This window comes from Lissotriton helveticus, chromosome 3_1, assembly GCF_964261635.1.
Source record: "Lissotriton helveticus chromosome 3_1, aLisHel1.1, whole genome shotgun sequence".
In the NCBI taxonomy this organism is placed as follows: domain Eukaryota; kingdom Metazoa; phylum Chordata; class Amphibia; order Caudata; family Salamandridae; genus Lissotriton; species Lissotriton helveticus.
This window is the reverse complement of record NC_136061.1, coordinates 896,804,862-896,826,656: the sequence shown is the minus strand read 5'-3', so window position 1 is coordinate 896,826,656 and position 21,795 is coordinate 896,804,862. Positions and strand designations below refer to the sequence as shown.

Here is a 21,795-nt window from a genome sequence, read left to right as displayed (position 1 = left end):
TCAAGTAAAAGTTTATTGGCCACAAAAGTATGCATTAATTCAAATTTTCTATCAATAAACCGGTCAGCGCAGCAGAACACAGTAAACTAACATCGTTTTTTGTTTAATATGGAACACATTTCACATTCTGTTCAGAATAATTTTCATAGCCCAAAACTTCAATATTATCAGAATGAGCAAGTCGTTTCCCCTCTAATTAAAAAAAGTTTTTCCCTATATCTCCAAGTCTCTGTAAAGGTCTGTCCCTAGTACATGAATGCTGAACCTGCCATTGAAAAAAATACCAGAGTAATGCAAAATTCAAAATTATAAATAATTTCCTACCTGGATCAGACTATACACAGACAAGCACACTAAGGGCCCGATTATGTAGTCGTTAGGAAACAGTCCCGAAAGAATCAGTTCCGGACTAGGTTTCCAAACAAATCGGGTCCGTTGAGTCCGGACGACTGATTACGATGCTTCCCAACATTGTTCGGTCGACTTGCATTAACTTCAATGGGATCTTATGTTCTGAACGAGAACAAAGGCTCCCGTTGAATAAGGGGGCGGGGGTGGTAGGGGAAAGCCTTGCACCCTGTGGCAGGCACCCCATATGGTGCCTGCCACATTGTGCATTGTTGGGAAGAGGGATTCCTTGGGTACCCCGAGGGGCTCTGGCTGTCCAGATGCCTTTCAGAACTGATTCGGACTGCTCGAACGGCTTCCGGACATCGTAATCGGTCGTTGGGAAATCTGTACGATTTGGTAGGAAACAAGAGTTCCGAATCGGATTCTGCAATACCGAATCCCATCTTGAGCCTTTTCTAACAACATCTTAATCTAAATCTTGTCTCTACATTTTCCTATGGGTCGGCATTACATTTCTATTCAGAAACAAGCCAAAATCTGCTCATTATCAGCTCTTGAAAAGAGGCAGCATTTGTGGGATGTAGAAGATGCTACAGCACTTCATTTGAATTGGATAACAATTACTTTTTGTTCTAGATGTACAAGTTCAAGTTTAGTTTATTATGTTATGGAACTTCATTGGAGTGGAGACCAGTATAACAATAATAGCAAAGATACAAAATACATAGTGAAATCAGCAGTAAAAAATGTTAATTCTCCAACCTATGGTACAAGTCCTTTTAGGAGCATCATTTACTGACCTATAAAAGTGACAATGAACATAGCTCTAAAAATAGATATATGCATATTCCATACTATGATCTTATAAATGTAACCTTTCAGAAGTGACATCAAGCATAATACAATACAAATATGGAAATATTGCATAACAATAGACCCCAAGGAAGCTCTTTATACACTCAACCAACCAACTCAAACAAATCTCTTATTCCCAGCCTCTCAAAAGTTGGCAACACTCATAATAGGGCATAAGAAAAGCAAATACTACATGTAAAAACTTAATCAGAGCATTCATTTTCTAGCCTTATAGAGCGAGAGTATACATAATACATCATAAGATGTGCACGTATTGCATATTACAATCCTATGAGTCCAACCTTTTGAGGTACATCATACATACCACAGAATCGAATATACATTTCTTACAGGTCTAACAAAAACCAGAACCAGAGATCGCACATTATGAGCTCAGTCCATAGACACCTTCAGGTCATACATTAACATACCTTAAAAAAGAAAATTAGTTTGTGTATAATACAACAAATTGAAAAATGATGTCTGACATCAAAAAGGTCCAAGTATAAGAAATTTAGAACCCTATTAATCACCAAGGTCCTAATAGATATTCAAGAAAGACCTAAAGAACATATAAATCGTATTACAGATCATTTCATTGAAATGAGACATTATGAATTTGTGAGCCTCCAGGGCAGAATGTAGGTTGTATTTAATAAATATGTGCCTTAAAAGGAGATAAGCATTCTGCAACATGGGGCACACAAAAAGAACATGATTGAGATCCTGAATTTGTAACTGGCACAACTCGCATCTTCTATCCTTTTTAGGTTTTGCCTAGCCAATGCGTACGAAGTACGCATCCGCTAGCAAAATCTTATGTTTTTCTCTGTGGGGTCGGGTATCCGCCCCCTCCTCCCATTGGCTAGCTCCATAAATGGAGGCTAGCCATTGGGAGAAGGCTCTGTCCGTCAATCTCGGACCAGATTCGGGGGCGTTCCCGAGAATTTTTCCCTTTTGGCTACGTCACGCTACGTCAGCCGAAAGCCCTCGGGAACGCCCCCGAATCTGGTCCGGCATTGAGCCGGCACCCGCCTTCCTGCTCGCGTGGGCGACTTTCCCGCTCCTAACTAACTGCAGAAAACTTTTCAGCAAAGCGCCGATTTTCGTGTCATACATTCGTCCGACACACTTTGAACACATTTCTCCCGGTTATGCGCTTCCTTCCTGCGGTGCTTCCATAGATCTTACATTATAGCGCCGAAAGTCACAGTCCAGTCTAGTGCTGCCAACTGTAAAGGGATCCCTGCACCCGTGTAGGATTGCAGAAGTCCTGCAGGATTTACATACAATGGGCTGCCTTTGCATTCAACTTGCACTTGGTGCATGATTGGCCGAGGGGGAGGTGGCAGAGGGGCAGGGGGAGGGGGATAGGCCTGCGTTTGAACTGTTGGACTCCAATTGTTTGAAAATAGTATTTTATTATTTAATTTTATTTTTTAGGTCAGGCGTTAGCCAAGACCATTTGATTTGACTTCGATTATATAATAATATACTTATTTATAGGGCTTTCACTTTTAGGCTAGTCCTCCTGATTCACTGGGGTGTGGTTGAATCAGTCACATTTTCTGCCGCACTCTACAGCACACAGCATGGATCACTGGGTTAGCCCATGTTCCCCATTGGCTAACATCACTGTGAGTGACGGCATTCTGCCCTTGCACAAGGAGCTCATCCACAAAATATTCACTACCAGAGCCTGCTATGGCAAAGTGAACCTTGTGAGGCCAAAACATAATGTTGCCTTTGACTGTTTTTTTTTATTTTGGCGAGGGCTCGGCAACTCCTCAAACATAAAGCTTTACAAAAACCGTGACAAAATAAAAGCAGCATTGACAAAACTTAAATTATGTCAGCCAGACTTCTTGGCTTTGCTAATGCCTGTTTCAGTGTTGCCACTCCAACCATGAAAGCACAGTGCAGGACTGTCTGTGCAAAAGGAACTAACAGGCCACACTTTCCGTTGTTGCCTAGAAGTTTTCCTTCTCTACTACTACATGTGACATAGAAGAGGTGCAGGGCTCTGTGTGTGTGTGGGGGGGGGGCTCTCTGTGGGTGTTTGTGTGTGTCATTTGCGAGAGATTAAGCTATTGCCATTGTAAATGACAATGCCATTTATTTATGTTTAAAAAAACATAAATAAAAATAATGTCAAGAGCAATGCCAATAGCTCTAACTTTAACAAAGGCAAAACCATTGCATTGTAAATGCTTGTTTGAGATGTTATCCCAGATGCCAGTAATGATAGCCAAGAGTAACAGATCCAATCTCAGTAGGAGGATCAATCTTCTGATCCCATGAGGCAGATTCCAAATTAAATAAAGCTAAAGGTTCCTCAAGTCTAATCACAAGCGGCGCAAGTAAAACGAGAAGAAAAAAAACCTCACAATTTCCCATTGAAATACAGAGGAAAGTAATCCAACCCTTAAAAGAGAAATCAACAATTCCGTAATGCCGTTCAATAGCTGTATCTATGCTTTTCAATGTTTACAATATCTCATCACCATTTAAAACTATATATTTGATCGACCGTACCAAAAGCAGATCTTCCTCACACTTTTCAATGGGCTTTAACTGCTGTGTGTAAATGAAGACAGCCTGGAAACACGCCTTTAGCGCTTCCAGGCTTTCTTTTTTACATGTAATTGCAAACTCATTGGCGCCCCTCTGGGAACACATTAACGCCCCCACCCCGAGGGGGCCGCACCCCACAGTTTGAAGACCTCTCCCCAGGCTCAACCACTAGCCATGACCTGGCTGCTGCTCCCCCTGCTTACTGGCTCTGGTACTATCTTTAGACTGGCGCTTAGTTAGACACCAGACAGGTGCTAAAAACAGTAGCGACTGGTGTGTCATAAGAATAGAGGGGGGTGGACTGATGAGGCAAACTTTTTTATTTTTTAAAACCGCTTACCTTCCGCATCAGGATCCTATCCACTACAGGCACAGGCTCCCAGAGTCCACAGCGGCCAATCCTGACGCTGCTTTCATGCTGCATAAAGCAGTGTCATGATTCGCCTGCGCGGCAATAATTTGCGCTCCCAGTTAAGACTGGGAGCCAGTGCACCACAGCTTGATTTGGAGAGAGCTTCAGTGCTCATGACGCACACTAAATAGCTGTGCAACCACTCCTCTATCAGCCTATCATCCCCCTGGCCCCGCCCCCAAGCTTCGGCTCCGAGAGCAAGAATAAACAATAACAAACAAGGGTTTATTATAGCATTATTTTTCCTTTTTGTTTGGCTGCTGGCAGGTGAGGCAACGATCCTCCGCGACCGCTGACTAAAAACCATATATAGCGCCAATGAGCAACTCAACACCGGCCTCTACGAACAAAACCTTAGCTGGCCAACTCAGCTAGGAGCAAGCAGAGAGCAGACAGCCCCGTTTAGATAACAACATGTCAGGCAAACGAAGGCGGGTGGCGAAGCGAAAAAAACATACTAAATAAAATAGACGCCAAAATGATCACGGAGCGCCACGGGGCACAACAGCCACTTCCTCTCCTCGTTGTGCGCTGCACCCGGTGTCCAAAATAATGATTCAGGCGTTAGGTCAACCACCAGCGTTTTAGGGCTATCGGCTAATGCAGACAAAAAGAGCTGACCGTGGAGGCGCTTTGAAAGGTAAGGGCGCCCCGCCGAAGAAGCCACAACGACGTAACGCCGGCCGCCCGGCTGGGTGCACTCGGCGCCGAAACTCTCTGAAAGCGCCCGTCATTCCCCGTCCCCCGAGGAGCCGTCGGGTGCAGGAACTCCGGATACGGAGCGCCGAGGACGGACTACGGGCTGGACCAGCTACTGAGAGTTCCTCCCCGACCCCAACACCACAGTAGGCGAGTGCGAGCGTAGCCACGCCCTCTCTGCTCGCCGCTCTCCTTCCGGCGTGGTACGTAACTTCCACTTAGACGTCAGAGAATTGTTTTACATTGTGGAGAAGGGACAGGCTGTGTCCTGTCTCTCTATTTCACTCACTATGGGTGAAAACACGTGTGACTACAACATTGTATATGTAGGGGCTGACGATGACGATGAGAGGATGATGCGGTTTGTTGATAAAAATGGATTGGAGCCCACTTCGCCCAGCACTGGGGGCCTGGTTTATGATCGGACCACTGTGCTTATAGAGCAGGATCCTGTTCGTCCACCTGGGGAGGAGGATGAAGACGAGGACGACGAGGACGATGAGGGTCAATGTAGTCAACACTTGCCCTTCCTCGCTCAGGCGCACGAACAAGGCTTCCTCCTTATGGCAGAACATGATGGGATGGCTCATGGATATGTGCAGCATATCATCTCTCCAGATCAAATCCACCTTACCATCAACCCTGGATCCACTCCCATGCCAAGAAATATTGAGGGAGCCACGCTTACTTTGCAGTCAGAGTGCCCTGAAACTAACATGAGAGAAGTAAGTTTTTGAGACAACCTGCATAATGTACCCTAGCAGAACTGATGCCATAACCATGTCTTGCGGTAGGTGTACTAGTTGCAACTGTTTTGTTTCAGATGGGTGCTTTTGTCAGTTGGTTTGTGGTTATTGTGGAGTAAATCTCCACAGGATAAACTCTCTCGTCTACACTCAATAAGTCTAGATCTTGGTTGTCAGAGTGGAGTCGTGTTTTATAGGAAATGCCCCCTTTGTCGAGCTGGTTCTTACTTACTTACAATGTGTAGTTGACAGTCGAAATTGAATTATTAATAGCTTTCTTTGAATTCTGTATTTGAAAGCATTTTACTTGTATAGGTAATCCATTTTAAATATCAATACACAGGTTCCCTCTAGCTGTAAGTATGTTCCCTCCCTTTTGTGGCAGCCTCTTTATTTTGCTTCTATGGACAAAGTAATCCAGAAGAATCATTGGTCAAGATTCCCATAGTATTTTATCAGTCAGTGGGTAGATTAGTGGGTGCACGCCGCCCCCCAAAAGGAGAGAGGCTACATTTCTGAGACTACATAGTCAAACTAAATATTGATTTAAGAAACTCACTTGCTGCCTAAACTAAAGGGATAATAGAACAACATATCTGACATTTATACAAAGTTATCCTCAGTGCTAACCAAAGTTACTCGACCTTCCTAATAGACATTCCCACACCTCTAGACATTTGGCTCCTACATTTGTTGATGCACTTGATAGTGCTTTAAAAATCCTGTCATAGGCCACGAGCTAAGTGTCTCTTCCAGAGTTTTGGTTAGTAGAGTAAGGAAGAACTGAAGGAAGTCAAGGTGGTGCAGGTTTGATAACAGCGCCTAATAAGAGCAGATGCATGATGGGAAGAGCACATTATGCAGAATGATCCAGTTTCTTCTTGCTTTGAGGAAACAGACTAATTAATGTTATTTCAAAGGGGAAACATTGATCTTATAGAATGCAGACTATTATAAATAACAAATGAAAAAACAAGGAAGGAAGCCAGGAGGGTCTAAGGGATCATGTAGATTAAATCACTGCCCTTCTCGATGTTTCAGAATAAGGATATACTGTATTCCTAGATCCTGGCTTTGTAATGTCCAACTAGGATTCTAAACTGTCAATGTTTTGACTGTTTCTGGGAACCATCCTCACAACTTGATGAGGGTCCAAAAGTTATATGGTACGTCAACTATCTGCTATAATGTCTTCAAACCACGCATAATACTAACTGACTGTAGGTTCAAACAGGTATGGTCAGTTACTGCAGTATCTACTCGATTTTTCTCTGCATCATTAGAAATTAGAGAAATGGATTGGATCCTCGCTCCCGTAGGTGAAAGATTAGCATGGATCACTAAGATAGAAAACTAAGTATTTTCTCATTTGTCTGCTTTTCAGTGCCAAGTGAACTGTTGTGCTTGGGGTATTTGGAATATGCGTGGTATGAAGACATTATATCAGATAATGAGGATGGTCCCCAGAAACGACCTAAGCAGGACCAAAACATCAACTGATTAGAAGCATAGTGGGTCAGTACAATGCCGGGATCTAGGAATACAGCGGAACATCTTTTTTGAAAACATGGAGAAGGGCACTGATTTAATCTACATGATCCCTTAGGCCCTCCTGGCTTACTTGTTTTTTCACTTTTTTTCTAGCTGTTTTACCGCTTTTTTAAATTGCTTATATGTGTTGGGTTAATATTTTTTAGTAGGAAGGTGTGATTTTTGTTTTTTACTTCCCTTATGTATTGGTTATCTTTATGTCATTGTTAACCATATGCTGATTCTTTTTTTTTTATATATACAAAATTGGAGTAGAAGAGGTTATGTTTTTTTTGTGTTCCTTCTCCGAAATTTTGTTTGTGTTTCTTATGAGAAATAACGTTTGATTTGATTTATTTTATTTTTGAAAATGTAATTCATGTCCATGGAGCATTTTTTTGTTCTGCTTTCTTATCAGGTAGAAATTGTTGCTGAAATGAAGGCACAACATTCAATGGCGCTATTTATTGGGCACATGTCATAGAGCATGCTGCCATATGCATAAAAAAAGTGTCCAGGAAGGAATCAATAGCTCACAATGTAAAAGCTAATAACATACCTAAAGTGGGTGGTGCTTAGTACATTAGCTAGGAAAGTAACTATGAAGCTTGACAGATTCATTTCACCATAGTGAGTGTTGACCACACAGAGCGTTTGCAAAGAACTGACCCACAGCTGCGTAAAAATGTAGAAAGCATAGCCATTTTACAAGGCCGTATAAATGGCAATGAATGTCTAAAATGAGGTCTGTCTACTGGAGCAGGAGGAGTGTGATATGGAACGAGGACCTTGTAGTGCAGATAGAGGCTGGGAAGAAAAGAGTGCCATACAGCTAATTTGTGGTGGCCAAGTGAAATTGGCAATGATGAGTGATTGAGGAAAACCAGAATCCCAGAGAGGAGAGAATGTTCTGTGAAAACTTTCAAAATGTGACACTGCAGAAAACAAATAATTGCTCCAATGAGTGAATTACATTACAAACTATATAATTGGATATTTGATCCTGAGAACATAAGCAGAGCTAAGGCTTGTTTTTTGATGTGGTCAGAGCAACATGAGCTGGATATCAAGTTGGATCCTAATGAGACAATTATCAAGTGTTTAGGGTAACAGCTTAAAGAAATGGTCATAGAAGGTTTTGAAAAGCAGGTGGCTTTGCTCACAAGATCTAGGCAAAGGAGAATGGGTTTTTTAACTTGCTCTAAGTTCAAAATGTGCCAATTATGATGTACAATGAAACCTATGGAGTAGTTAAGAGCTTGTAGGATAAAGAGGTTATCAAGCAATTTCTTAAGTTTGTAAAAGCAGGCTGTAGAGGCTTTGGCGAGGAAGGCTAACTTCTTGCTCAAAATGTGTGTGGATTTGCAAGACCTATTGTCTGAGTAGATTGGCACTTTGTCCCTGTCGCATGAGAGACATTATCATTGTCCAAAAGTGTAAAGGTTTTAGCCGTGCTAGACATTTTTTCCACATAACAGCAAATCGTGTTACATGAGGAATCTAGTAAACGGATTTCACAACTTTTATTGTTCAGGAGGGTGGTTTATGATTTAAGGGAGTCATTCAGGGATGTGCGTACATCTGTGAGTTTTAATAGCGCCACATGTATCAGTTCATAGTTTGTATGGTGCAGACTACTTCCAGGTTGATATCTTTGTATATGATGTTATAGAGGAAATGAAATGTGAACAAATTACTCTACAGCAGACACTAGTAGAAAACAATATAAAAGTATATGTGGTAAAAGAGCAGTGCAGGCCTAAATCTCTTGCTGATGCCAGAGAGGTAAAGAGTTCACTTGAAAATTGAGCGTGTGGTCTTCAAGGTCTTCGTTATTGGAAAACTCGTGTTTATAAGCATGAAGGAATTTATGGTCTTAGCACACAGGTACGTATTCTGTGTTCTCAGCAAATTAAACATGATCAAACAATAGAGGCAGGAGATTGAATTAGCCAAGAGCACACAGAATCTGTTAGGAGGTCTCGGGAGCAGAATAATAAAGCACAATGCAAAGACACCTGCATTCAAGAGTAGAGAATAGTTAGTTTGTTAATTGTTGTTATTGCAATAAAGTATGTGTAAGAAATTGCTTAAGAGATTAGGGACACCAGTGACATGTTCTTTTGACCAATATGTTCAATCTAAGTCATTAAATATTATACCTTTTGTAACAAGGATTGTCTGACTAAGTATAACAGAGGATGCCGATTGAGACCAGCAGTTTGCCTGTATCGAGATAGCTACTCTCCCGGTTACGACAGTATAAAGCTGTGTTTGCCTTGTCAAAAGAGGAGTCTTGTCTTTTTTTTTCTTTATTTAAGTATCCCCATAGCATTTGACGAGCCAGCATAGGAGTCCCTTTTGCCCTTAACCGACTGTTCCCACCAGAATACCACTCTACCCTGCTGCATAAATCACTGTGCATCTTTGATGAGTAAAGCTGACACTGTGTTCTCTAAAGCTTTGTCTATCCATTTGGGAGGGTAGGACCCGCCGATTACCATCTTTAAGGTGAGGACAATGTGAACTTCATTCCATGTTTTGTATATATTATGTGACTCGTCTCTCTGGCAATGATAAACACAGATGTAATGTGAATATAAGGATATAATATTATCACATGCAAGATTGTGTACATGTGTTGCACAATATTAAGTTAGGGCGCTGCATAGTCGGTAGAGTGTTTTTCCCAATATAAAGTTGGAAGTGGCCAATGTGGGTGATTCGAAGTTGGGTTTCCAATATGTGTTCCAATATTTGACATTGAGGGACAGCTGAAAGGCTAATGTCGCTAAACTTCACCTCCAAATACGATCTTGACACTCTAATTACCGTACTGGACATAATGTCCAGAATTCATTCCATGGTCTATGAGACGCATTGTTTGAGGGTTATCCTCACTTGAGCGTAGAGGGAAGTGGCCAGTTGCTGCCGACTGCATTTTTCATTTAAAGTCAAAACAATGGTGGTTAACATATAGAGGAAGTTGAAGTGTTCATATTTTAACTGTTGATGGTGAGTGCGTTTGTATGCATGACAGTAGAAATGTGGCCACAGAGTGATGCTGTTGTATAATGTTGTTGCATTATGTTTAGTATATGACTGAAATGACTAATTGTGGATTTGTGTATATGAAGACTCGTGTAAAAACATTTTTGCAAAAAGAAGTAACATTGAGTAGAAAGATAAAAGTAAAATTGCAAAAGTTGTTAGAAATATAGAGGGATTATAGATACTCCATCAGAGCACATGCAAAAGACCTTTTCAGCGGTGGTGGATGCCACAAAATGAAAGAGTGGGGGGGGGGGGGGGAGGGGCAGTGTGTGGGTTTTAGGGCTGGGGAATTTATGGAAAAATAATAATGTAAAAAACATACCTTTTGCTGCCGCTGACACCGATGGCAGCCTTGGTGGTTCTCTCCCAGCAGTCTCTGGCAAAGCCTGGGCTCCACACCCAATCCAGACGCTGCTCTCATGCTATGAAAGCAGCGCCAGGATTGGTCTGAGCGGTCTGCCGCTCAGACATTGCCTGGGAGCCTGCAACTTTTCTCCAATCCTGGCTGTGCCACACAGCTGGGTTGGAGAAATAAAAGTACACATGTCTGTTTGTCCTGCCTAAGATGGCCGGCCAAACTGACATGCGCACTTCTAAGTGCCTACCACTCCTCCCTTTCATGGCCCTGCTCCACGCTAAACACATGCCTAAGCCAGAGCCAGTCACAGAAAAATAAAATTATATTATTTTATTTTTCTGTGGCTGACTGACGATTGGGGCGACGCTCCTCTGCCATTACGGAGGAGCCACCAGTGCTTTTTAGGTGACCAAAAGAGGTTGTATAAGTATTGTAGAGAGTGGTTTACGACTACTCAGAAGCACACGTATCCCTGACAAAAGAAAGCAACATTTGATGACAAAATATTAGAGCACATTGTTACACACCCTAAGAGTAAATATGCAGGGCTTAAATTGTAGGAGTGAGAAGCCACTTTTAAGACAAGACTTTTGTGAGAAGCCTAAAGAACTGTCAAATGTTGAAACCCCCAGTACCCTCTCCGCTCCCCCACCTCCACAGCACCCTGAGAGTACTTCCTCTAAGGTACCTGGTGTATCTATCCATTGACACAGCTGCAGGAAGGCGCAGGGGATTTGAGAATCCTTCACAATCCCCAAAGGGATCCCTTCATGTTGCCCCATAGATGTCAAAGGTAGCAATATGAGTACTCCCAGACAGCAAGTGAGGTTGGGCGACTCTCAGTTTTCAGGACAATTACAAGCGCAGGTTACACGGAATTTAGATCCAGCTTCTCCCCAGTAGGGTAAAGGTAAAAAGCAGGGTCCAGGAGACCATGACGATATGTCACATTTTTCAACAGCCACATCACACAGAAGAGAGATACAAACTTTACAAAATTTCTGATTTTAACAAAAAAGAAACTAGAAGCTTGTGATTTGAATACAGTAAACATGGTAGTGTAAACCAACTAGAATAGAAATCTAATTTGTGCTGCATAATTTGTATATCATTTATGATCTTATTGGGGTAACCTGTCCTTTTTATATAAATATATGAGTTGTAGATGCAAGTGATGCGAGATGGAATGATTATGTAGATAGGGCTGTTAGTGTGGTATAATGGCCAGTATCACCAGGAAGAGATGAGGTACTAAAGGTAATCTACAGCTTTGGCAAAATAGGAATGTAATAGTTTCACCAGAAAGTGTTCAGGAATGGTTATCACAAACTGAGGATAGAAGGAATGTGAGAGAAGCAAGGAGAGAACAATATTGTGGTGATCTTTCAAGACGGATTCAGGGAAGTTTTGGGAGAATGGCAAATAGCGTTGAGTCAATACATAGGCGTGTAGATAACATGGGTGAAATATCCAGAGGCTCTATTTATGATATCAATACTCAAGAAAGGCCCTATATTGATTTTGATCATACAAAGGGTGCAATGGGATTGCCAAATCGAACGGACACTAGAGAATGAGAGCAGGGCATGTTCTCTAGTGACTCAGCTTGAACGGTTGCAGTTTCAGGGAACACATGGATGGCCAGATTGCAGGATGGGATCTAGTGAAGCTATAGGAGGATTGACACTACACAAGAGACCAATGCAGCAGATGAGTGTTCAATTCGGTTTCCGCAGCACTGAGCTCACCCCTAGTGGGACAGCTGCTGAAGGAGAAAATAGTTGGTACAGTGATCCACCGTATGTGGCTAATTTAGCTGTATGAGATGAAAGTTTAACCCCACAGGTGAGTCCATGGCCACAAGAAGGGTCCTTTGATCCACATGATATGGCAAATGCTGGGGATTGCATCCTTATGGTGAGGGAGATCCAGACTGGGATTATCTCTACATTCTGAAATGTTTGCACATTTGGCAAATATTGCCAGACAGCACAACCCCCAGCATTCTGCCACTCCAGGACCGGACTGACTACAGGGCGTTTTGGTGCTGGGGGCTGGTTTTGTTGATGGGGACCTGCGTGTCCTTAAAACCATTCATTATGCTTTGTTTATTTAGATGATCACGCAGGTCCCCATAAACGAAATCAGCCCCCAACGCAGTGAAATTAGCCCCCAGTTTGCAGCACACTAAAACGCCTGGTAGCCAGTCCGGCCCTCTTCCACTCCAATATATTAGATGCCTCTAGTAAGCAAGGGACACGGGGTGCCTCATTATGTTCCTTGGCCACAAATGGACACTGAGTATCTCAAAAAGTTGTTACCGCCACTTGTGGAGGTAGTAGTGAAATGGATTGCAGCTTTAGAAAAGCAAACTGCAGGTATTACCTTGGCAGTAGGGGACATAAAGAGTTCCTGTCTTCTATAAGATGAGACAGATACTGTTTTCCAGAAGCTAACTATAACTTGCATCCTGCAATGCACTGCTTATGATCTCACATATTATATCACTCATGACATGGTCAGTGACATCACTGAGAACATCTCAAATCCTGTGATTCTGGGCAAATCACTTAGGGCCACATGTACAAAGCGATTTTGTGTCACAAACGGCCTGATTTGTGACAGTAAAAATGCATGTTGGGATGTACAAAGCCCAAATTGTAATTCAGTAACTTTCTACCGAATCGCAATGTGGGTTTTTCGAGCCGGTATTAGGAAGGGGTGTGTTAATGGAGAGATACCATTGAACACATGCAGTTCTGTAAGTGTCTAGGTCACACAATCAAAGGGAATCCGATATGGTGCACCTTTTAAGTAATCAGAAAGTGATGTACCTTAAAACGTAAAATAGTTTTTGTAGAAGAGACAAATAGTTAACCACATGAAGACGCAAGGTGAGGGGCATCAGGTTAACATGCTATTTAAGATGACAAATCAGTTATTTATCCTTGCTTATCAATAGAAAAGACAAAATAAAGTAAGGAAGTGACACACCCATGTGTGGTGTTGTGGGCTGGCGTATGCTGGATACTGGGCTTTTTAATACTTTAATACCACAGTGTGAAACAATGTCCAATAGTACCAGCATATGGCAAAAGATTCCGATAAGTGAGAGTGGGAAAGAGACCGTAGACAGCCAAGTGAAGGGTATATTGTGTGGTTGATGATGAGAATGAAGCAGCAAATACATGCGTGAAGTGACTGCCACTAAGTGAACCTTCTCTAGACTCTGAGCATTAAGATTTAAGACTTAGATTCATTCAATGAGGTGGTCTGAACTGAAACAAATATCTTAAAGACACCCACAGGGAACTATGAACAAGGTGGAGGGATTTGTGCAGTTATGCTCATCACATGCACTGCGGATTCCTATACCAACACAGCAGTCACAAATGTCTAAATGCTGCCACAGCAGGAGGCAAATAGCTCTCAATGGGTAGGACACTGGTATGTTAAATAATTTTTGCATGCACACCCCAAATTGCCCACATTTAGGGATTTACAGGATAAATTGACACGAGGAGGCAGAGTGTGAGAATAATTGGCTCAAAAAATAATCAAAAAACATTCAAGGCTGTATCACTGAGTCCCATATATAAACTAAGTGATGTGAGGAAGAAAGTACACCTTTATTAATTAAGATGCACGATTTTTGGCTTATTATTTTGTTTACCCTGTTTAAATGTCACACTTATTGTTGACTTAAAGGTGTTTTGAAGCAGTATACTTCACAAATAACGTTTGTGTGCCAATGCATTAATTTATACCCTCTGCGGCCATCAGCCCGATACTCTTCAATCTCTACCTCCGTCCTCTGGTCCAACTAATTAAATCATTTGGTATCTCCGCATGTAACTATGCGGATGATACCCAGTTGGTCTTCTCGCTGGAAGGAAAGGACGCAATTCCGCTGGAGGTCTTTCACCGATGTATGTCGGCCACAGCTGAGTGGCTCCGGTCTAATTCTTTGCAGTTTAACAGCACTAAGACCGAGGTGCTGTACTGTTCTACTGTCCGGATTCCTCGGGTACTCCCGGAGCATTTTTGGCCCCCAACCTTTCCTGAGACGGTGGCTGCGGCTGAGTCGGCTCGAAACTTGGGGGTGATCTTTGGCCCCAACTTGCAGCTAGATATGCACGTGAATAAGACCATCTCCACGTGCATGATGCTGCTTCGTATGCTGCGCAAAGTTCTGCCCCTTCTTCCCGAGCAGGCTAGGCCCGAAGTAGTGCGTGGTACCATCTTGAGTCGTCTTGACTACTGTAACGCGCTACTTCTGGAGGCTCCAAAAACACTGCTGGGGAAGTTGCAGCGGGTACAGAACTTGGCTGCTAAGCTAGCTCTTTCCAGCCCCACTCACAGTTCTTCAACAGCAGCCCTACGAGACCTACACTGGCTGCCAGTACACCTTCAGGTATGCTACAAAGCAGCCTGTTTAGTATTCAGGGCAGTGCATGGTCAAGGACCGGTTCCACTACAGAACATGTTTGTCTGGTATTCCCCGGCGCGTCCTTTACGCTCCTCTTCGGATCATCTGCTGGTGGTACCGAGATTCCAGAGAGTGCGAATGGGGGGCCGCTCGTTTAGTGTCGCGGCGGCCAAGCTCTGGAACTCGCTTCCACCATCTTTAAGAAGCCAAAGGGACTTCTTTTCGTTTAGAAAAGCCCTGAAAACACACCTCTTCCCGAGGGCTGTCTGAGCAGCGTATGCAGTGATTCTGTTGATTTCAAGCGCCAGGATGCCCTTGGGGTGACAGGACTGCGCTATAAAAGTACACCTACATACATACATACATGTAGAAAAGTAACGTTTGAACGTTGTTACCCAAAATAGTTAGATTTCTACATTTAGTTCAGACCTTCACTCAGCCATAGCATTTACAGGCAGGACTGAACTACTTCAGGATTTGATAGCTTCTCAAGTGACTCTGGCGCTTTCCATGGGATATCAGAGTGGGAAGAGAGTGATTTTGTTTAGAAACGCTGAGTCTTAAGTAGATTACAAAAAGACATAATAGAAAGGTCCTCTGAGAGATAAATAAATAAATAAATAAGGGAAACACATTAAGGAGTGTTTACAACCTGCAACTACAGCCACCAATTAAGATATGGTCATCCGTGTTATTTTCTCCAGAAATAAGACTTACCTTGCACCCACAAATTCATCACAGGATGGCAGTCTCCCCTTCAGTGATGCACAGTCTCGAATGCCTCGAAGTTCAGAATCCGGTACTTAACACTGTCTGAGCTGCTGTGATTAAAGATAACAGTAGGTGCTACTTTTGACTTACACGCCATGGAGACATGAGGATATGTAAGGCAAAAGCCACAAATGCAAACCGGATTCAGAGGAGATGCAGTTTAGTTATGCATGCTGGGCTTGCCGCCCTACTGTTAGAAAAGGGAATTAATAATAAAAAAAAATAATAAAAGCGGGCAACTGCTAATATCGTGTGGCTCCCGAGTTGTTAAAGTAAAAGTGGGTGCCTTTTCGATACTTAAAGTGCGGCGCTCGGGCGGGATGGGGGATGAGGGACTGCGAGCCACAGGCGCCATTGTTGACTGTAAGATCCAGTGTTGTTACTGCCGCAGGCCGCGATACAATTATGCTAATTAATAGTAATTAAACAAAGGTCAAAGAATACAAACAATGATTGTAAGCTAGTGAAATCAGTTTTAAATTGTACCTATCCTTTGGTTTGTTCTACAAGGGGATGCCCACTGAGTAAGCATCAGTGGGGAGCATTACCCACCGGAGAGGGGTGCAGGCAATGAAGCTTGGGAGATGGTGTCCCTCCAGCCAGCCCTTCGCAACTGCTGATGTGCCCATTTCAGCCATTGTCCAGAAGGATGTGCCGAATTATGTCTTGTCTTTAGGTTCTCACATGGCATGCAGAATCCCCAAAAAGCTCACCATACTCCCAAAGGGAGTCAACTGTCTGGATCTCACTGCTCCTGGGGCCTGACAATGGTGCTCGTGTTGTTACGGCTGTGTGCTGCGTAACTGTTAAAAGTGCAAAAACACTGTAATTTAATTCTTGTGCAAGTGCAAATATTACGCTCCAATTCAACAGCAATTAAAAAGCAACCGAGGGCACAACAAAAGCACACTTATCTACTTCTAGACACTATTTAGACAAAGTTTTGAGAAATCATATCAGCACTCCTGTGAACAAATAATTATAACAATTAGGGCATAAGTTAAAGACCCTGCCGATCTCAAAGAAAATTTTCTAAATCAGACTCTATTGATTCTAGAGTTGTTTAAGGATATCAGCATGTGTCTTTGTCAAGACAGGGATTCCAAAAATGTATAGTCCACTTATTTGTTTTTTTCTTTTCAATCTTTATTCTTTCAAACAAACAGGTATTTCCAGCAACAAGTAGAGATCATCAGAGATCACCAACACGTGTTTCGTCCTCCACAAGGACTTTTTCAAGGCTGGAAAATATATAAATAATGTACATTGTGAAATCAATTATAAGTTTAAATCCTAAACATATATACATTTCCTACACAGATTCCTAAATATTAAAAAGTAGCTACATATTTACATGCCTATAATCAAACAAACCATATTTACAGTGGGACATGACGCAAAATTGTTTGTGGTGTACATTAGAGTGCACAATGTAATAACTCAAACTGCAATGAAAACAGTTAACAAATAATCTAAAATTTGTACAGATTTGAGTAGGCATTCCCACCATAAGTGGGATAACCCACCATGAGCGGGGCTTGAATGGTTAAACGAAGTCACTCATATTAAGCACACAGAAGCTTCATATTGAGGGGGCCAGCATGGCGGAGAAGGAGAGTACGAGTCATTAATTAAAACCTATGTCAGCTGATGCCGGTGTCAGAATCAAAAACACACGCTAGTCACTCTCAAGGTTATGAAATTTGATAAATAGCAAGAGGCCAGAACAGGATGCTGTATAGCTAGGCTTGGAGGTATACATAAGCCACACAGCCTAAAAGAAATAATGCAAAATGGATGAGAGACGAAACCCAAACGTACGCCAACTCACCATAATCATAAGTTGTAAGAAAGGCTAGAAGTGCGGGTCGAGGAATATGGGGTGAATGGATCACCACAAGTAATGGCTGACCTTTAAAAGGAAAAATACGCGTGTCAGCAAAAGTTGAAAATACACAAGTGAAGTACAATGTCATTTAAATAAACGTGAGCACAAAGTTCATACCAAGTTTCAGCTCAGATGACCAATAGGAATGCTCATACGCATAGGAACCGTGGCAGGTTACCAATATTAACCTGACCTGATTGAAAATTAAATATGGACCACATGAACCCAAACTCACAATTTAATATAAGGCGATATATAAATGACGACTAGAACAGCATCCATATATACAGGAAAGCGAAATTCAACGTCACAAGAGTTTGTCACATGGAACTCACCTAGTTATAAACGAAGGTTGATAATTACGCATATAAAAAGTGCTACCGGAATCCCAATATGGACAAACGGTGCCAGGTAATAGTTCAAATAAACAACCATAGTAAGTTATGACCCTGAAACGACAAAGGAGACCCACTTGGGAATATTATAAATAAAAAACCCACAAGGCCCCCTAATGTCAAACACATGCAAGCATACACACATGCTTACCATAATATTCTTCGTCACGAATATAGAGTATGCTACCGGATTCCTAATACGAATACTCAGTGCGGACTAGTACTTCAAGTAACCAACCATAATAAGTTGTAGAGCTGAAACAACATGAAAGACAAATATACGTATGTTATCAATGGGACACACTTAGCCCGCTAGTGTCGAAAAGACGCAGATGTGCATGCGTACTCACCATTATAAGTGCTGTAATTGCCGTCACATCTCCAAACCCCAAGCCGTCTTAGTAACGCGAAGCGAGGCCTCGTATCTGCCGCATTAAGTAAACCAGCCAAGTATCCGGCAACGCCCAAACCCGCGTGGAGACAAACTCTCCCAGCGAGTAGAAGACGGACTACCCCAAAAATCGAATAGTATACTTAAATAACAGGCTCCATGTTTGAGTGTCAATGGAGAAGTGTACACGCCTGTGTATGTAATTAAAAGCGTGCCGAGTGGACTGAAAAGTACATCTTATAAGATGCTTGAATCGTATAAACACAAAAAGTATAATCACAGGGCCAAACTGTGAGCCTAAGCAAAAAGCGCGAAATTTCGCTCTAACACCGGCAACAGCGGACATCAAACACTGTATAGTCTGTCCAAAGAATTGAGACAGACCAAAGTAATTTAAAATAGAGGAAATAGCGAAAAAACACAAGTTAGTCCATTAAGACAGCATGAAAGTACAGCCAAGGCTCGAAACACATATATTGGCTGTGTCGCTCATTTGCGTGAAAATAATGCATGAATTGGACATAGCTAATTTCAATGAGGTTGGTGGATACAATCCTACATATTTCTGGGACAAATAAAATATTTCATCATAGCAAGATTGTAATTCAGTTCCTCAAAGAACATACCACAGTACATGTCAACACTAAGCTAGTCTTTAAGAAAGACATGGAGCTCACGATCAAAATTAAGCCCCATGTCAACCGCTCGTAGTTTGATAAGCCATTGAGATTCACATTTGCGTAATGTTAAGGTTCTGTCACCTCCTCTCGTGTTAGCTTTTATCTCAGTGATGCCATGGAACTTGACAGAAATTACTTCAGAACCAGCATGGACTGTGTTATAATGAACGGCTAAAGGGTAACTTTGATTGCCGTTACGAATGGCTCTTATATGTTCTTGAATTCTCTCTTTAAGTGGTCTAGTGGAACTACCAACATAAATAAGTCCACATTGACAAACTATGCAGTATACAGTGAATTTAGTGTTACAATTCATGAATTGATCAATTTTGTGAGTTCTTTGTGAATTATATTTGAAGCTTTTCTTTTTGTCATCAGCAAATTGACAGACACAGCACTGTGTGCATTTAAAGAAACCCTTCGGTTTATCTGGAAACCACAGGGGGGGTTTTCTCATTGGTACAGGTTCCTTGATTATCGATGGACTGATCTGATTTCTGAGCGTTTGTCCTCTCCTGTATACAATTCTAGGATTGTTTGTTAGATATGTTCCAAGATCTGGATCCATCCTGAGAATATTCCAATGCTTTTTCACTGTTTTATATACTTGATTACTATAGGAATTGTATTGCGTGATCAATGCTACCTTGTCTGTGTTTTTATTTTTTCTCTTAGATTTGCGTTTAAGGGTTTCAGATCTTGTCACTTTGTTAATACGATCCTGTGCTTTGTCCAATAATGCTCTATCATATCCTCTTATCATAAAACGTTGTTTCAAATTATTTATTTCATCTGTAAACTCCATATCACGACTGCAATTGCGGCGCAATCTCGTCATCTCTCCAAATGGGATTGCATTAATTTGTGCAGAAGGATGGGCACTGCTAGCATGCAGCACAGCATTGGATGCCGTACTTTTGCGAAAAAGTTTACTTTCTAATTTGTCATTGTTCACAAATAAAGTTATATCAAGAAAATCTACACTGCTTTTACTGTGATGGGATGTGAAACTCAAGTTATAGGAGTTATCATTGATATATATAACAAATTCCCTGAGGGATATCTCATCTCCTCCCCAAATTAAAAAAATGTCATCTATGAATCGACACCAAAAGATGATGTGATTCGACAACTCTGGGGGACCTTTTTTCCAAATATGGAATTCTTCAAAGAATCCCATATATATATTAGCAAAAGACGGGGAAAATTTAGCCCCCATGGCAACACCTGAGTGTTGATGAAACCACTTTTTATTATGGACAAAATAGTTATTGTTGAGAGCAAATCGAGTGAATTCCAGAATCATTTCAGTATGGTAGTACAAAGTAGCATCACGTTTGGCCAGAAAATATGTAAGGGCTTCCATACCTTTGTCCACCGGGATACTGGTATACAAGGCACAGACATCTAATGTCACCAGTATCGCATCATCCATCCATGTCATATCTTCAAGTTTGTTAAGAAGATCTTTGGTATCCTCTATGTAAGAGGGCAAGTTACGCACAATGGGTTTAAGAGTGATGTCTATATACTCAGATATGTGTTCAGTTGGACAGCCAATACCTGATATTATAGGTCTTCCAGGAGGCTTAATCATGCTCTTATGCACTTTTGGGAGCGTATAGATATACGCTGACATAGGACTGGGGTTGAAAAGATATTTGAGTTCTAAATCCGATAAGACACCTGTACTATGCCAGTATTGTAACATTTTCTTTAGACAGGAATTAACTTCAGATGTAGGGTTATTTGCAACACAGGCATATGCAGTGGTATCCATGAGTTGTCTATCTATTTCTGCAAAATAGTCATTCTTATCCATAAGGACAATATTTCCTCCTTTGTCCGCTTCTCTGAATACTGTATTATCATAGCCCTTTAGTTGTTTAAGAGCTTTCCTCTCCTGAGTATTTATATTATCACATTTGATAGTGGAGGACCAATTAAATTTGTCCTCTAGTTTATAGAGTTCTAAAGTGACTGTTCTATAAAAACTATCAATCAAATTGTCATGTGGAAGCTGTGGAACAAAAATAGACTTTTGTTTTAGACCGCTGTTAGTTGTTAAGTTATCCTCAATACCCAAATCTGTCATAATGTCATGAATACCTGGTGGATGCTCAATACTATCATCAAGTTCTAATAACATCTGTACATTCTGTAAATCTTTAATCGATTGTCCACTTTCAGTTACATTATACACAGGAACGGATGACACCTTTTTATTTGTTTCAAATTTTTTTTTTAATTTTAATCTTCTGGTAAATCTAAACAGATCAATATGTAACGAAACAAAGTCTGGTTTAGTCATGGGACAAAAATTTAAGCCTTTCTTTAACACACTTAATTCTTCAGTGCTTAATGTAGTTGAGGATAGATTAATAATGGACACATCATTGGATTGCACAGGGGATGTCACCATGTGACTAGCATTGGTGTTATCAGTATCCTCCACTATTTTCTCTGTACTCGTGAGGCTGATCTTGTCACACGTTTGCTCTCGTCTGAACCGGTTCTTCCTCCCACCTCTTCGGGTTCGTTTCCTGTGTTTTTTCGGTTGTATGATGTTTTGGTTCCCTTGCGGAACCTCTCGAGCTCTAATAAAAAAGCCGAACCAGTGTTCTCAATATTAGGAATTGCATCATTAGGCATTATCTCACTT

The 21,795-nt window shown here is 41.6% G+C and overlaps 1 protein-coding gene across 1 annotated transcript in view; it reads left to right on the top strand.

Moving 5' to 3' along the window:
• The first annotated feature begins 5,113 nt into the window (after positions 1–5,113).
• Positions 5,114–21,795, top strand: part of MTF1 (metal regulatory transcription factor 1) — a 263,924-nt gene continuing 247,242 nt past the window's right edge. Inside the window, exon 1 of the mRNA XM_078681228.1 lies at positions 5,114–5,616. Within this exon, the coding sequence (XP_078537354.1) occupies positions 5,182–5,616 (435 nt within the window). The 5' untranslated portion in view covers positions 5,114–5,181. The remainder of the gene's footprint in view (positions 5,617–21,795) is intronic.